Source organism: Salvia splendens, chromosome 2 (genome assembly GCF_004379255.2).
Source record: "Salvia splendens isolate huo1 chromosome 2, SspV2, whole genome shotgun sequence".
NCBI classification, from domain to species: Eukaryota; Viridiplantae; Streptophyta; class Magnoliopsida; order Lamiales; family Lamiaceae; genus Salvia; species Salvia splendens.
This window is the reverse complement of record NC_056033.1, coordinates 31863144-31881829: the sequence shown is the minus strand read 5'-3', so window position 1 is coordinate 31881829 and position 18686 is coordinate 31863144. Positions and strand designations below refer to the sequence as shown.

The following is an 18686-nucleotide window of genomic DNA, read 5'->3' as shown; positions in this document are numbered from 1 at the left end:
TTCATATGATGAGAAGCTTCAGGGACCGTCGGATCAATCTCTGATCCTGAGATGTTTTAATCTCGACCGTTGAGATTGAATTTCAGATAAATAGTTTGTTAGGTTTAGTTGTTAGGCCATTAGCAATGGGGCGCCCTATGACGCGCCACGTCATCAGTTTTATCCTCCTACCCCCACCTGCAATGGGGCGCCCTATATGTTATACTATTGTTTTGTTAATTAATTTAAATGTTTTCAAAAACCAGCTAAGTTTGCATTCATTAAACAAAAGTTACACGATTCAAGTTGGCTAATCTACGAATTCCTAACTTCCGGCGCAGCTCATCGATCAACCCCCGAAGATATTCGGCTTCGGCGGGGTCCGTACACTTGTTGAGGGCCTTGTGCGTCTGCAACAACGTCTTCGCCATCGAGGCTGTTGCCAACTGCTCGTATGCGGCGGCCGTCGGGTTCGGGGTCGGGACCGGGACCGGGATCGGCAATGGGGCGGCGGCGGTCGAGGATGATGTCGCTGCCGCCTTCCCCTTGGCCTTCGCAGCCTTGACGCCTATGGGACGCAGGGAGGACATCGGTGTGCCGGAACTCTCAATGTCCTCGTACGTCCGGTTGAGGTCCACCGGACGAGTTCCGCTTTCGCTGCTCGTGTAACCACCAGCTTCGGTGGTCTTCGTCCTCTTTGTCGCCCCGGTGTGCAGACTCCCGCCTTGGAACTTCTGCTTGTCCCTCAAGAGCGCCCAGATGGCCTCGTGCTTGAACTCGCGGTACAGGGAGTGGTACGACAACAGCGCTTTGGAGCGCACGTCGCTCAAGCTCTCGCCGCTCCCCTGCTCCCTCGCACACTTCTCGTACTCCGACGAGAACAAGTTGATTTGCTTCTTCACCTGGTCCCAGTGCTTGCGGAGCTGCTCCCGTTGGCGCTTGTACGCGCTCGGCGGCTTCGCCGCATTGTAGCGCTTGGCGATGCGCTCCTAGTACGCCGCCTGCCTCGGGTTGTTCGCGAATATCGGGTCCTCCGATATGTCCACCCAACACCTAGCCGATATGAGGGTTTCTTCCGGCTGGTAGTTTGTATGGCCGGGGGCGTACTCTTCACAATTCCCCGGAGGTGGAAACTTCTGCGCGCGGTGCCAAGTCCGCTTCTTTTTGGCGGGGCGGAAGGGGTGGCGTTGGCGGTGGCGACAGGTCGGTTTGGTGAAGGGCTCCATGTCAGACAAACCGTACGATTCCGTGCTGAATTCGGGATCATACTGCGTGTTGACGTCGAACGGCCGATATTCGGTGGGTTCTGTACCCGACCAACGCGCCTCCCCAAATATCAGACTCTTGGACTTGAATCCATTTCGTAGTAATAATAAAAATGTGAGTTTCGAGAGTGAAATCGTGAAATGAAACGTTACAAATGAAGGTGGGATAGGGGTATTTATACAAAAAATTAAAAAACGCGTGCCATCGTCCGCGACCATCGTCCGCCGATCCCGCAATGGGGCGCCCGATGTCGCGGACGATGGCCTATCGTCCGCGACGTAGGGCGCGGACGATGACGGGGACCCACAATGTGGGCATCGTCCGCGCCCGAGGACGATGGACGCCATCGGGCGTGCCCTCGGGCGCCCCATTGCGGGTGCCCTTAGAGAGTTAGATAGATTTGTAGCTCGTTCTCTCTTTGATTGAATCAATAAGATTTCCATTCTCTCAATTCCTTCTTCTCCGATATACACGCACACACACACTCGACTCCGATCACCTCAAATTCTAACAATATATAACTTGGTATTCTTCACTCGTGTAATTAGGGTGCCATTTCCAACTGATAAACTGATTTTCAAATTTGTTGCATTTTTTAATAGTTTACGTAGTAGTAGTTGTATTAGTTCATTTCTACTTAAAATTACAAATCTATGCTGGATAAGGTTTGTTACTAATTACAATTCGAAATTGGAGTGTTAGCATAAATATAAATTATATGCAATCAGCCAATTAAATTTACTTAGTAATTGAAATAAAAAGGAAAAACGTACACGTTAGTATATTTAATTATTAACTATTTTCAGTTTGGCCTATATACTGTTTTTAGACTACGTGAGGCATCTAATCGTTGGGTTTTATTGGTCTTTGTATAATAATTAGTTAGTTGAAAATTAATAATCAAATGACAATTCATTTAAGAGAATTGAATGACAATTGTTAATCAAACATAAATCGGTAAGCCTTCGCCTTCACGAGACAGACACATAAAATTAGGGAATCCCATTATCGCCAATTATTGTCACTTTATTTAATTTCTACATTCTTCTTCGTCTTCTTCCAATTATAGTCACTTTATTTAGTTTTTTCTGCTTCTTGTTTTCTTTTCTTTTTTTTGTTTCTGTTTTTGGATAGTTAGTGACGAACCTATTCTTTCCCTCACTTTTCGTCTGAGCCACAGTTCCAATTTTATTTTATTTTAATATGGATATTATAATTTGAAAATATTAAAGAATGTGTGGAGTTGGATCTAAACCACTAATGATACGTAGTAGGAGTATTATATATTTATATATTATAATTATAATACTCTTATTAAATTTTGAAGATGATTTATAAATTTAGAATGCTTTTGATCTGAGATAAAATAAAATATAATTTTATTCAAAATTATACTAGTAAAATTTATGTGTGTTCAATACTGTATAAATTGGAGTACTAATTGAGAATGTAATGGAAAAATATTTTGATGGATAAAATTTATGTTAGATGGAGTAATATGGAGTACTGACAAACAATGAATAGTGACTCAATTCCCTAATAAAACTTACTGTATAATTATATTATGGTCATATGACTCAATGTGGTTGCATTCCATAACTTCATTTTCAATTAGGAGTTCGAGAAAGAAATGACTTTTCTGGTGTTTCGGAATTTGGATGAGAGGTTGGTGGTTGGAATTTCCTTTCTCATCGAGACATATGAATAAAAATTTTACGACATCGGGTTTCAGCGAGCTCAATGCTTCTACAAATGTGATGATCCAGCTCGCAACCTGGGTGGATTATTATTTTTACGGGTGCCTTCTAATGTTGCGTTTGACTAGTCTTTAGTGTTGATTTTTTTTACTTATAAGTTAGTAAAAGTTTTGCTCTGATTTTATTATTATTATTATTATTATTATTTATTACTTTTTTGGTTTAGACTTAGCTGGTAATTTCTGTGAAACTAAGAGCATTCGCAGCGGTGCTCGCTGTGGAGGACGGCGTCCGTGCCGCTGGCACGGCACGCCCTTGTCCGCTGCTGTGCTCTTGCCAACGGCACGGCTCTGCTCGATACATAGAGCACGGTTTGCCACTGAGCAGGGCGACGTGGCGCGTTTCTATTGGTCGTTGGCATTTTTTTTTTTTAAATCAAAAATAATACCATAAAATTTTTAAAAAAAATCGGATTCCCAAAAATATAGCCGTTTATTACCGTTTTTTGTAATGTTTTTGAAATTTTAAAAAAAAATTAATCCCAAAATCATCTATAAATACACACATTCATCATCCATTTGGGCGAAATTCGGCCACGAGTAGTGGGTTTTTTAAATTTTATGAATTTAATTATGTACTTTTTAATTTTAGGATTTAAATTATGTAATTTTTAATTTTTAAGACTTTAATTATGAAATTTTTAATTTTTTTTGTAATTCGTAATAGTATTTCGGGTATTTTTAATGCACTTTAATATTGTGGAAATGTTTTTATTTAAATTGAATAATAGAATGGTGGGACCCTTGAGCATGTCGTTGCGAAAGAGCATGAATGTGAGTGTTGTACTCTTGGGGAAGAGCAGAGAGTAAAAAAAATTAATAAAAGTAGGTTCGTACCCACATCCATGCTCTTGTCAAAGAGCACGGACGTGGATGCTCTTAGGTCTCATCCCTTGCGAGGGCTAGAGCATGCAGTTTCTTGCTCAAAAACTGACAAGAAGAAATAATTGTAGCAGCCCATCATACTTTTGGACGAGTAACAATTTTTGTCTTTGCTGATCAAATAATGCAAATAAACTTTTCAATAATTATTGCTTGAAAAAAGCATATGACGCTCCATAATATTTAATCATTAAATTAGGAGCCAAAAATGAAAATAGATAAAAAAAAGTTAACTAATTTTTGTTGCGGAATTGATACCACTCTATGTGACAGCAATATTATTTGCTAAGATTGGTGTTTTTCAGGACCAACCAATATTGCTAAACTGGAAGTCTATTTCAGGACCAACCATTAGTTTGAGAGAGAGATGACCAACCATTAGTACGGCTACGAACATTCATGATGTTAGGTTGGTGGCTCCTAGCGGTGAAGGGGTGATAAGAACTTAAGAAGTGCAATTTTAGTAGGTTAGAGACTACCTTTACTAAGAGTATCCCCATCCGTGCTCTTGCCAAAGAGCATGGATGTGGGTCCGAACCCACTTTTATTACTTTTTTACTCCATGCTCTTGGGCAAGAGCACAACACCCACATCCATGCTCTACTGCAAGGACATGCTCAAGGGTCTCACCATTCTATTATTCAATTTAAATAAAAACATTTACATAATATTAAAATGCATTAAAAATATCCGGAATACTATTACAAATTACAAAAAAATTAAAAATTACATACTTAAAATACTAAAAATTAAAAATACATAATTAAAATACTAAAAATTTAAAATTACATAATTAAAATCCTAAAAAATAAAAATACATAATTAAAGGCTAAAAAATACCCCCGTGGAAGACTATTTATCTGGCCCTTGGGGGAAAAATTGAAAAATAAATTAAAAGTGGGGAGAAAACAGATATAATTTTTTGGGAAGTGGGAAAATATTTGTTTATATTTATTCAGATTTTTTTAATTAAAATCCGATTTAAAAAAAAAAGAAATTGCCAACGACATTAACGTTGGCCAATCAGGAAACGGCACGTCATCTGCTCGCTGGCACGGACGCCGTCCGTCGGCGCGAGCACCGCTGCGGATGCTCTAAAGTTGAACACGATGTTTTCCTAGAGCGGACATGGTCGTGCCTATGGTGGAGGATTGATTACAAACGATGCAGGTAATTGTAGACATGGATTTGTGGCTATATCAAGATTTGTTTTATTTTGCTTGCTGAGGTTTGATGTGTTTTTCGTGGATTAGAGCTGGCTAGAACTTTGGGAGTGTGAAAGTAGAGAGCAATAGTTATATGGCAATTGCTATGAACTTTAGGACTAAAGTTTGATTTGAATAATTGAGAAATAGAGTTACCATAAATCATAAATCGTTAACATTGGTGCAGTTTGTCAACTTTCCTTAGTGACTGAATACTTGAGTAATAAGGCTAAAATCCTCAAAACATTTACAGAACCTTATTTAACATAAAAATAAGATGACAACAAATCTAGGGGTAAAGGAGGAGGCGGGCAGAATATAGGCGAAAGGAGTTGTCACTCAAGCAGCCAACTAGTCCGGAACTTGATATGCTGCTATACTTGACATCATAAATGGGGGTATCTTGTGGTTTAAGACGCTCCAAAACCGTTAGAGATGGTAACTCTTGAATTACAACTTCAGACCTCAGTTCATCCACACAAGCAAAAACAGGATTCTGGTAAACCCTGTCCACAATTGCACATCTAATCGGCATTCTTACATCACTCACATTGCCATAGCTTGCTCCCACCTTTTGGTATGCTGCACCCATTTTTGTGTAGACGATATGATTTCCCATTGTAGCTTGCCCTGCTGCATTAAGCACCGGTTGAGAAACTCCCATCTCCCAAGCTACCTCGATTTTTGGACGAAATGAGGCCGTGATATAATCACTGTAGTTGGAACAAGCAAGAGATACACAAACTCCTTGCTTATCTGATTCAGGAATCAAATAAGATCTGGAACCAAGATAAGGGGTTAGTGGGTCCATACAAGATAAATTTATTCATTTTCAGATTAAGGTTATTTGGCTGCCAAGGAAGAGTAAAACCGAGCAAATATGTATCTACATTGTACAGTTAAGCTGATAAAGTTTCAAATCACCAAAGAAAAGTTGAAGAATCTGGTGGGAGTTAGTGTATTAACATACACCACCTTGTTAATCTTCATAGCAAACTCTTTTTTCTCCCAAACTGCATTTTGTTATGTCATAGTCACTAATAAAGACAAAAGCTCAGAAAACATACCCTTCTTCACTCCCACCAAAGTTCAACTGGCATAAGCCAAGTGCGGATGCGGTTAGGATACTTCTGCCACCAGAACCACAAGATGAATCGGACTGAAGAGTATGCATTGTATGAACTAACTTGTCCGACAATCCAGTTAAGGATCCTACATGTTTCGCAGTCTGACGCATGTCAAACTGTAAAACTGTGCCATTCTGCAGCAATTTTATAGTTACATATTAGACCACAAACTAATGTTATAACTGATCAAGACAGATGTAGCAGTACCTGCAAGCCTGCGTATAAATAATGTGAGTTGCAAATATCCCAAGAGCATGACCACGCAGAAGCCTGAAGATATAAACACATCAAACTTAAATCCGCAAACTTAACAAATACATAAAAGAATATTATATAAACTTTAGACAAAGTAAGCAAATAATAAAAATAATTTTATCATATCTGAGGCTTTAAGGCTTCAACAAAATACTGCACCCAATAGCAGGCTTCCCCAGCAAGGACACCTTAGGTGATTTAAAATTTTACTCATTTCATCCTGGCCTTATACTGATTAGATATTATTGTCTTACTTGATCATCAAAGCTATATTTACCACAAGAAATAAATAAATGAAAACATGCTACACAGATATCAGACATCCAAGAAGCATCAGGACTTAAATCTGACTCATAGGAAAATTGAGTTACCGGTAGATCATACGTAATAACAGTGTTGTTGCTTTGTGTGCTGAAACATCAATAACAAAAAAGATGCATAATCAGTGAATCAGTGATGACGATTTCTGAGAATTGCTAAATATGATCACAGAGAGGAAAATGAAACTACCTAAGAACTGATAGTTTCTTTCCTAGGGATGCTAACAGCACAAGTCCACCATGAGGGGAAACCTTTAGATCCTTAACAGCTTTGGTGTTCTCAGCAAGATGAATGTCCTCCCTTTCATGGTCAGAAATCAAGCTCACCTATTAAAACCCAAAACTGAGCTATACAGATATACTTACCGAGCATAAGATACTGATACATCCAGTCAATGTGAAAACTGAAATGATCACAAACTACCTATAGTGTAGTATGCTCAGATAAGAAAGCATCATAATCAGTAGACAAACATTTAAGAGTACATATTCATTATCCAGAAGACCATGAAAGCAATTTTACTTTGGTCAGCACATTGCCTCCCCCCATTCCTGAAAGCCTTCGAGCAAATACTAAAATTTTATTGGAAGAATCTACACCAAAGAGGCGGGCACCTTGTATCTGAATGTCCATCTGAAAGTATTAACAGACAATTATTCCAAAATTAATGAATGCAATTAGTGTTGCTAGGCTGAGTGGTAAAGTTAAATCTTTACAAAAACCATAGAGGAGTGGGTAGTAATAAAGAACATAAAGATATTATAGTGATTTGTCTCCAATCATTTGTCTATCTGTTGATATTAGAAAATATAATCAAATATTTTTCCCCAATTAACTTCTGCATTGGACTTTGATATTACAGTGATTTTTCTTCAGATCATATACATCAAGCATTACATTTTGTTACTTCTCTCGTAGCATATAAATGTCTTCAATGCACAATGATGTGAAACTGATCTCATTTTAGAGCATAAGTTAGACATGTTCTCCCCCATCAAAATTAGACTAAATTGCAAAACCACAAAATTCCATCAAGAATTAAAACCTGCATTTCAAATTTATGAGATCCTCCACCATGGAAACTAGGGATGGAATCAACTCCTGCAGGTAAACAACCGAAAGATGATCTATACAGGAATAGGAACCTAAAACAGATAGATTAATTATACTAACTACCAAACTATATGATGTAAAGCTACAACCGATCAAACCTCTTGGATAATTCGAATTTGATGCAGATGACCCAGATACCCTGCGTTCCATATCTTCCAAAAGATCCTTTAGGTCAGAAGTCCTCTAGAAGACCATAATTTCACAAGTACAAAACGTCAGTAATGCTACTAATGCTTGGACAGAAACAAAGTGATAATAAAAGCTAATGTAGTAAAAGGTCTCATATCAAGCAATCTGTGCAAATGTTTGTTTCAGCATCCTATAACCGAAACTGGTGTGAAAACAACAAAATAGTGCTAATAACATATGCATGTATACACCTCTTTGAGATATTGCACTTCCTCGCGCAGATCAGCTTCTCTCTTCTTCCATTCTATTTCCTTTTTGCCCCAGTCAGCATTCTACAAAGGTTTGAGGACAGGTAAGGAGCATTATATAATTAGTATTAGGACAAACTGCCAATTTTCTAAACAAATACTCCCTCCGTCCACGAAAAATAGATACATTTAAAAAATGAAAGTTTTCAACAACTTCTCTTACTTTTTCCCTTCTCTCTTACTAATAATATAGACCCCACATTCCACTAACACTACTTCTCTCTTACTTTACCAATTCCATATTAAAACCCGTGCCATTCACAATGTGTCCTATTTTTTGTGGACGGAGGGAGTATATTCCATATAGTTTAGCTCCTCTTAGATAACCATAAGTCTGCATAATATGGAATATAAATGTGTATTAATACTGAGTTTTACAAGGGTGGCATCAGTTAGGTTAATGCATCAGTGACAACAAATACTCAAAGTCTAAAAGCCATGGCTCAAAGTTGATTTACAGTTGGATTTTCTATTCAATAACCACCATATACATAATTAATGCATCTAAAAGCCATGGCTCAAAGTTGATTTACAGTTGTGTGAAGTGGTTTACGAAGACTGTTTGTAAATCGAATATCGATACAGGCCATTGGCCCAGTAACCCATTAATCAGTACAAAATTTCTTCAATTTCCTTTCTCACCTTTTTCTCAAGGGACGAACATTTAGCTTCAGATGATTGTACTCTCTGTGGAGATTGAATAAAAGGCAAGTCACAACTAAAATCAACCAACCCCAAATATAACAATAAATTTTTTTTCTCTAAATGGCACCTTTTGAAGATGTCCATCAATAGCAACAAGCCGAGTTGCATAAAGAAGCCTGATGTCCTTTATCCTGCATTTCTGTTTACAATGCGGACACTGCAACACAGAAATACACACACAAAAAAAATAATCAGCAAAGAATTTACAACATGAATATGTTGATCTATGCAAACTAAAACTGAAAAAAGCACCTTGTGCGAACCTTGACGACCCAACCATTTCTTGATGCACGATAACCCATATATGTGCCCACATGGCAAACAACTACATACTCAGCAAGATGAACATAAAGGTGAACAAGAAAATTCGCTTTTTACAGTTAAAGATGAGATCAACGAAAACAACGAGTAATTACCAGGCATGGTGATCTCCACCAGAGGTCCAAGCCTCGAGGCAAATGGGGCAAAAGAGGCCATCAATTTCGCCCCTATTGAACTCTCCCAACAATTCATCATCATCATCACCACCACCCTTTACCAACGCCGTCGAAACCCCTTTATTGCAACTGACGCCTTTCTCCGGACTGCTGCATTCACGTTCAGGCTCGGCAGCATCATCACCGCCATCCTCAGAGGGCGAATCGTCAACAACCACAACTTCGTTCCCATGGTTGTCGTTGATCAAGTGAGGCGACGTCGTAATGGTAATTCCGGCCGCGTCATCTCCATCCTGCTCCTCCTCGTCGTGATCGGATGTGGGCAGCAGTTCGATTGCGCGGCCTGCCATTACCTCCAGATAATGTATGTAGTCAGGATCAATACTCAATCTTCGAACAATTTGGGCTGAGCTATAACTAAGGGGACTTGGAGTTAGGGTTTGAGAATTGTGGCGTCTTCATTGAAATGAAACCGATAGAGGGGAAAAATAAAGCGGGAAATTTTTCTCCTATTTCAGAATGTGGAAAAATTGCTCTGCATTTAAAAAACAAAATAAACTTATTTATAGTTTGGGATTAAAAATCTGCTTATCATTACTCCTATTTTTTAATTTAATAAAATAATGTTACTAAAAAAAAGCTAACAAGATTGATGTTTTTGCTCTTTAATCCCTGAATTACTACTTCATTGCAAAAATAGACCCCGGCCTCTACTGAATCTTATTAGAGTTTAGGGGTGAGCAAAAAAATCGGAAACCGAATATCCGAACCGAACCAAACCGAAATTTTGAAATTCGGTTCGGTTTTTTTGGTTTTTCGGTTCGGTTCGGTTTTAAAAATAAAAAAATTTCGGTTTTTCGCTTCGGTTCGGGTGAAGAAAAAAACCGAAAAACCGAATTATATATATATTCTATTAATTTAATATATTATATTATATATAATATATATATTCTTTTAATATATTCTACTACTATATAATATATATTATATGTATTATTAATTTAATATTCTATTAGTATATATAAAATAAAATAAAATACACATATATAAATATATATTTATATTATATTTATTTTTTTTAGGGTTTTCGGTTTTTTTCGGGTTTTTTCGGTTTTTTAAGTTCGGTTTTCGGTTTTTCGGTTTCAATTTTTCGGTTTTTCGGGTTCGATTCGGTTTCGATTTTGAACTAAATTCGGTTTTTCAGTTTTGGTTCTGTTTTGGCAAAAAACCGAACCGAAACCCGAATGCACACCCCTATTAGAGTTAACCAATTTCTAATACATTCAGGTTTAGTCTCCGGAATACTTAAAATTGTCAACATAGCCCTCATTTATTGATAAACCACGGTTTTGTCCTTCCACCTTTGAAAATTGCAAATTGCAAATTGCTCTCCAATTTCTACTGGTCGGCAAATTGCAAGTTGCAACCGCCGGCGAGATCTACTAGTCAATCTTTGCATCCATCCATACCCTAAGCAGTGAGCGATCCGACGGAGGTAAAAAGTGATCAATGATATGCATCCTTTTATAACTTCTTTAGCAATCAAAGTTCGTTGTGTTTTTGTTTATGAAGTTGGCATACTAATGGACTGTCTAGGCACACGATTTGTCATTACACATTTAAATGATCATGTTGTAGAAGACAAAGCCTTGAAATGTGATAATCAAGATCATTAAGTGTTAATTCTCGGATGTCATTAATAAATTATGATCTAATGTTGTCATTCAAATTTCATCATCGGCGAGTTTTTTGGTTGTCTTACATGCCATGTCAATCAACAAAAGTTAAGGGTAATCTCTTACTCATGTTAGATTATTTTTTTAAAAGATACTCTATCTTTAGTTGTGGGCAATTATATTCCCTCTATCCCTGAAAAGTATGAATATTTCCTTTTTAGTCCATTTCTGAAAAGTATGAACTTTCTAATTTTGGAAACTATTTTCTTTTCAATGAGTGTGACTCATTCTCCACTAACAATATTTTAATTAGTTTTTCTTTCTATCTCTCTTATTTTACCAAATATGCATTAGAACTCGTGTCAAATCAAATGTTCATATTTTTTTAGGGAAAGAATGGACGGAGAAAGTATAATGCTATTTCTGGAGTCACTATTGACAATATATGTTCTTAGTTATTTGTTTTGTAGTTTTTTTATTAGACATCCAAAATATTTCAATAACTATTTATGAGTTAATTTTAATAATTTATTTTTTTAGTGTATAATAATTTGATAATCCCTTCTTCTCAACTAAGTTGGTGAATTTCTTTGGAGACATAAATTAAGAAATCGTGTTAAATAAATTAAATGACGATAAAATACAATAGGAGATATAAGAGTAGTAAATTAAGAGAGTGGATAATGTAAGAATGATTAGATGTTCTATTTTTTTCTCAAAAATATAATGACTCAACTTAATTGAGACACTCCGAAAAGAAATATCACTCAACTTAGTTGGAATAAAGAGATACATATAGTATAAATTTTGGAATGAAATACTATGTCATGTGTCACACACTACAAAAAAATCGCTATTTAGTGACGGACATTTCCGCCACTAAACAACGATTTTTCCGCCACTAAAGGAATAGTGGCGGATTCAGTGACGGAACAGAGCCGCTAAAATATAATCGCCGCTAAAATATCAGTGGCGGAAAAATTTCCGCCACAGGAATGTAGTGGCGAATTAGCCACGGAAAATAGTCTGTCAGAGCAATTCCGCCACTAAAAATTTAAAATAGTGGCAAATTTGGGGGTGCCATAATTAGTGGCGAACCAAGTTCCGCCACTGAAATTCCGCCACTATTCCGCCACTACATATAATGCTATTTAGTGGCAGAATCCATCCGCCACTAAACTTTTGTACAACTTTTGATTTTATTTATTTTATTATTTATCCATCCTATTAAGATATTTTTTCAACAAATCAATGCATTCATAGTAAAAATAAGAGCCTTCATTTCATTTATAAAATTAATACATTACAATGCAAATTAAAAAAATACAAACTCATCGACGGCGGTTACGGGCCCACACTTCTTCAACCATGTCGTTCATGAGCTGCGCATGGTCGTGTTGGTTGCGCATTGAGGTCTGTCTAGATAGAACCTCATTGAAGCCCGTCGGTAATCCTCGAGCGGGGGGCTTGGTCGCCGTGCTGGAGGAGCTAGATGCACTTTCGTCATCGGTCCAATCGGTGATGCTCTCACCTTCATGTTCGATTATCATGTTGTGCAAGATTATGCACGCATACATGACATCGGCGAGGACTTCCTTGAACCAGAGACGGCCCGACCCTTTCACTATTGCCCACCGTGCTTGGAGCACACCAAATGCCCGCTCCACATCCTTCTGCGCCGCCTCTTGTTTTTGCGCAAATAAAACTCTCTTCTCACCAATTGGGCATCTGATCGTCTTCAGAAAAACAGGCCACCTTGGGTATATTCCATCGGCCAAGTAGTACCCCATGTGGTATTGGCACCTGTTGGCAGTCAACTCGATGTCCGGGCCGTTGCCGTTGCAATGCTCGGTGAAGAGGGTGGATGAGTTGAGGACGTTGATGTCGTTGTTCGACCCGGCTACACCGAAGTAAGCATGCCAGATCCAGAGCCGATGGTCAGCGACGGCTTCGAGGATCATCGTCGGGTGGTTGCCCTTGTATCCACTAGTGAATTGGCCTCTCCACGCCGTCGGACAATTCTTCCAAGCCCAGTGCATACAGTCGATGCTCCCTAGCATCCCAGGAAAGCCGTGCGCCGTCTCATGCATTCTCATTAGGCCCTGACAATCTACAGCTGTCGGCTTTCGCAAATATGTGTCGCTGTAGGCCTCCACAACTCCCCTACAAAATCTCTCCAGGCACTCGCGGCCTGTTGTTTCCCCGACGTGGAGGTACTCGTCGAACATGTCAGCGTTGGTGCCGTAGGCCAACTGACAGAGTGCAACGGTGCACTTCTACAACGGCGTAAGTCCGGATCTACCGATGCCATCTTCCCGATACTGGAAGTATTCATCACGTGACTCCAACGTCTGGACAATGCTGAGAAAAAGATAACGAGACATTCTAAACCGGCGGCGGAAAACCGTCTGGCCAAACCGTGGTTGCTCGGAAAAATAGTCTGCAAATAGACGTTCGTGAGCTACGTCGTGTTCGCGTGGGACAAACGTCCGACATCGAATAGGCCTGCGGATCTGCTCCGCCTCCGCCTCCTCGCGTTGCATTATGGCTAAACATTCCGCCATTGCATCGTGCACGGCTGCATTTAAGGCTCAAGTCAAGGTCGGACTACCGTCCTCCAAGGAACTCCGGTCGTCGTCGTGATTCATTTTGGTTTGTGAGAGATGGAGAAACGTGAGAGATGAGAGAAATGAGAGATGCGAGAAATGTTCGTATGAAAAATAGAATGACAATCGAGGTTTAAATAGACAAATTTCAAATTTAAAAAAAAAAACAAAAACTCGTTGCATCGTCCGCGGCGTCTACAGTGGGCGGACTATGCCCTATCGTCCGCGCTTCGTCCGCGGACTTAGCGTAGGGCGCGGACGACGCATCATCCGTCGTCCGCGGAGCCACACTGGCGGACGATAGCGCGCCCGATGCATCGGGCGAGCTATCGTCTGCCCCACTGTGGATGCTCTAACAATAAATACACAAAAATACTCATATATTACTCAAAACATCAGTGCAAATTTTAAAAATTAGTTAATAACAAAATAGCTGAGCATGTAGCTTCTCAGCCTGCAAAATAGTGGTGGGATCGTTTTTGGCAAATTTATCATTTACATCTTGTTCCTTCCTAGTCTCATGAACTTCGTCTCTTTCCTTTCCAAATCCTGGATCAAAATTATTTGTTCATCTTTGAGCCACCTCCTGCCACACACATATACATTAGCATTAAAACTAGTGTTTTTCAATGGTATTAAAGGGTAATTAACCTAAACTTTCCAAAAAACTCTTGAACTAACATCATTATGGATTCAAATCAAGTGGGATTAAATCAAGTAATGCTTATTCAATAGTAAAATAATGCTAACATCGTCTTATACCTAACCATATTTTGAATTGAGTAATTAAGACATATTGAATCAAACATATTGTGTGACTTCTAATCTTTTAACACCCCGAAAATTTGTGATTTATTTTATTTTATTGATGTGGATGTTGAATGAGAAATGCTTTTATGAAATTTAATTTCTATGTGATTGAGTTAATTATGTGAAATTAGTTGTTGTGAGTTGTGTGAAATAATGTGATTAAATTTACAATGTGTGAATTAAATTAAATGGGATCATGCATAATTATTCTAGCCATTTTATTTGAAAATTTTCGGCCCTCCTATTTATTGGAAATAATACTTTCTTTCTTAGATTTAATTAATTATTTTGTGATATTTATCCAAATTAAATCCAATTAAATCTTACCATATCTTGCCAAATCTTTTCATGGCCTATTTAAATTAGGATTTAAATTATTTCCTTGTGGAAATAATCCCCAAATTTTCGATCCACTCCCCTTTTCTAAAGGAATAAATATTTTTTTTCCTATTTTATGGGATTCTTTCTTCCCAAGTAAATTTGAATTGCACCATATCTCTATTTAATTAGTTAATATAAAAATCCCACAACCATATTCCCTCAACTACACGCCTATTTCCTTTTTCCTCTATAATTCTTTCACATTTTTTTATTTGTTTTTTTAAGTGTGAGTTTAATCCTAGCCTATAAAAAAGGGAGAAAACCTAACCCTAGCCCCCATATTTTACACGCCTCCCTTCTCCCTCATCTCTCCCACACGTTTTTCCCTTTCTCTCTATCCTTCTCCACCAGTCCTTCACAAATTCTCCAATCTTGCTTCGTTTTGGAGTTGGAAACTCAAGAATCATTAAAGAATCGAGCCATTCGTTGTTTCTACAGATTATTTTTCAAGAGAAAATAAACTTTGATTCATCCTTCTCATTCTTACCTTTGAATCCATAGTTTTTGAACCTCTCATTCATATAGTGAGTGTAGAAATCGTAGATTTAAAAAATTAATCGGTTGGGATTGATGGTTTCATGAGAAAGTATTTTTATATGCGTTTATTGATGTGTATGAATGAGTTTGTGGATGATTCGTTGGTGAATACTATGTGAATATATGAGAACATGGTTGTGAGATCTTTTTGAAGCATGATTGTGTGTGGGAAGCAAGAAAAATTGTGTTTGGATAAATGAGGAAGAAACCCTAATTTCGAAATTGTGAAACCTGAAAACTGTGGTGTTCGGACAGTGGATTCCGACGTGTGTTTGACTGACCAAACGATCGTATTTTGGTGCGAATTTTTAACTGAGTAAACGTCAAGGTGTTTTCTGTGTTGTGTGTAAATTTCAGCCCCTCTTGACGAAAGAGAATTTTTAATAAATTTTTGAAGTCGACTGCGCAATTCTGCCAGAAACTTGTATTCTCGCCCAGAAAGTTTCCTTTTCTATTTGACCGACCAAATGGCCTCTTTTTTATGTAAATTTTGAACTGGATGAAATTTGAAGTGTCTTCTGTGTTATGTGAAAATTTATCCTCATTGGACATCGGATGAATTTTTGGTAAATTTTTCAATGGAACTGCACAGTGCTGCCAGAATTTTTGTGTTCCGTCAGAGAGTTACATTTTTTATTTGACCGACCTAAAGATGTGATTTTGATGTGAAATTTTAACTGGATGAACTTGAATGTGTCTTCTGTGTTGTGACCAAATCTTAGTTTCATATGAGGTCGTATGGATTTTTGGTGATTTTTACAAACCAACCGCGCAGTTATGCCAGATTTGTTGTTATGTTGAAATATCACTTGTTGCCAAGTTTGGGTGAATTATATGATGCATGTATGATTAAGGAATGTATCCTATGACGTGATTATATGTGACACGTTGAGAAATATTATGGCATGTTTTCCTTATGTTGGTGAACGTTTGGGATGTGTAATTTAAGAAAACGATGAAAGGAACGATAGGACATGCATGTTAAATTGTATTGATGGAAGGCTGATTGTGTTGTGGTGTTGACAAGGGTTGTTGTGCTTACGTGAGCATAAGGAACGAGGGTTGCTGTTAAGGGTAATCCCCTCAACGAGTCTTGATCGATGACGCGAAGTCGACGATGAGAAGAAGAACGGCGGACGTCTCAAGCTTGCCTTGAGATCAGCTCCGATTGTAGGGTTTGCGGTAAAGTAAAGAACAAGGAAAAATAAAGAAAACGATAAATTAAGGAAAATAATATGTTATTTCATTGATTAATTAAAGAGAATAACAATAGCCCTATTTATAATAAGGATTCTAACTTAATGAGCAAGACAAAAGATATGAAAAGATATGCTAAATCAATACGAAACTAAATAAGAGAGATTTGGGGATATTCTTGGAGATATTCACTTATCAACTCCCCCACGGTTGAAATCCGCCTTGTCCTCAAGGTGGGAACCACGACACAACGACGAGCGTCACGAACAGAAGCTCGAGCGAGCGGATAGGAACTGCAATCGGACCACTGAAATCATCCCCAGCGTTGCGCGGAGGGATCAACCGAGCATCGGCATCAAGCGTTGCGGAACAATGACTAACAATTTCAATCGCACCGACATCGGCAACTCGGTTATTAACTTTAACATCAACGACAGACACTTCTTTAATTTCTTTATGCAACATAATTTCCGAGGTTTCGCCTAAACTAGTAGCATAAACATTGAAAAGCCCTGTTATAAAAATGATTCTCTCACCCAAAGAAGAATTAGAGCCGTCTTCTAGCTCATGTATCGAACTCTTTGAACTCTTATGCACAAGAGCACTCTCTCCAAGCGACGAAAACCTCTCACCCTCCTTTTCTGAATTTGTGACTTTCTCCCCCAAGCAATTCGGCAGTGGTTGATAGGTGTTTGGGGACGGCGGCGGTTGGTAGGTGTTTGAAGGCAGCGGCAGCGGCAGCGGCTGGTAGGTGATTGGAGGCGGCGGCGGTGCCGGCGGTCCCCACAGGATGGTGGGCGCGGTGGCTGGGACGGGGGGTTGCGTGAGATGTACTCCCGATGTGTCCCAACAAGAATTCGAGTAGGGTGTTGGATGTGGTGGCCGTGTCAGGTGTGGCCCCTGCGAATACCAACTTGAACTCGGCCCGAGGGATGGTGGTGGGCGCAACTCCCACGATTGTTGGGTGGGCAGCTGTTGCCACTCCCTGTAATCGGGCTGTCGCGGAGGATCCCACGATGACCGGCCGCTGAGAGCGTGGGGCTCGCTGAAATGATTACCCCAAGCAACCCATGCCGAGGCTGCTCGCGATGCTGGGGGCAGATCCCACGTCGACTGGTGCTCCTGTTGGGCAAGGCGGTGAGCAGGCTCTGCGCGCCGCGACCCCGACGCGCCTCTAGGGTCTGGACGAAACCCCTCGTTGAAGTCCAAGAAGGGGGCGGTCGCCGGCAGGTGTGGAGTAGTGACGGTCACCGCGGAGAACGGTGGAGCATAGGGCATGGCGACGTCCAATGATCTTGGGATAGGGCGGCTGTAGGGTGGATCCGGATCCGGGCGCGCTGGTTGTCGCGACGAAGGAGGCCGCCGATCATAATCATCTATCCTCGCTTCTATCCTGGCCATGCTAGCCACCAGATGCTCGAACATGGTTCGAATTGGATCCAACGGCGGCGAATCTGCTCCTGCCGGCGACAACACCGGCTCTGCGAATGAAGGCAGCGAACACATAGAGTCTGTTCGCCCGACGCCTGCTGCGGAATCCGACGATGAGTTCATCAATGGAAGCACCAATTGTTAAGGGTAATCCCCTCAACGAGTCTTGATCGACGACGCGAAGTCGACGATGAGAAGAAGAACGACGGACGTCTCAAGCTTGCCTTGAGATCAGCTCCGATTGTAGGGTTTGCGGTAAAGTAAAGAACAAGGAAAAATAAAGAAAACGATAAATTGAGGAAAATAATATGTTATTTCATTGATTAATTAAAGAGAATAACAATAGCCCTATTTATAATAAGGATTCTAACTTAATGAGCAAGACAAAAGATATGAAAAGATATGTTAAATCAATACTAAACTAAATAAGAGAGATTTGGGGATATTCTTGGAGATATTCACGTATCAGTTGCTTTTGAGTTGTGTATTGTGTTGTCTAAGCAAGCGAGGTGAGCTTTCTTTTACTAAAATTCTTTTATGTTTCGAAATATGATTGTGGAGCTAT

General features: G+C 39.3%; 1 protein-coding gene across 1 annotated transcript; it reads right to left on the bottom strand.

Moving 5' to 3' along the window:
• Positions 1–5218: 5218 nt before the first annotated feature.
• On the bottom strand, positions 5219–9986 carry LOC121764597 (E3 ubiquitin-protein ligase RFWD3-like). Its single transcript, XM_042160612.1, has 13 exons — positions 9463–9986; positions 9299–9371; positions 9114–9203; positions 8984–9028; positions 8285–8365; positions 8003–8087; positions 7837–7892; positions 7314–7424; positions 6981–7117; positions 6842–6881; positions 6423–6485; positions 6156–6349; positions 5219–5867 (listed from the first exon to the last, which is right to left on the bottom strand). Exons 1-13 carry the CDS (start codon positions 9831–9833, stop codon positions 5378–5380), a joined length of 1836 nt encoding a protein of 611 aa, XP_042016546.1. The 5' UTR covers positions 9834–9986; the 3' UTR covers positions 5219–5377.
• Between the last annotated feature and the right edge of the window lie 8700 nt (positions 9987–18686).

What these genes read in the sequence shown, in the direction of transcription:
- LOC121764597 (XM_042160612.1), bottom strand. Translation starts at nt 9,833, where the DNA reads ATGGCAGGCCGCGCAATCGAACTGCTGCCCACATCCGATCACGACGAG. An exon ending in GGTGGAGATCACCATGCCTG is followed by an intron (nt 9,372 to 9,462) that starts GTAATTACTCGT and finishes CTGAGTATGTAG; the next exon opens with TTGTTTGCCATGTGGGCACA. An exon ending in AAATTCGAATTATCCAAGAG is followed by an intron (nt 7,893 to 8,002) that starts GTTTGATCGGTT and finishes GTTTACCTGCAG; the next exon opens with GAGTTGATTCCATCCCTAGT.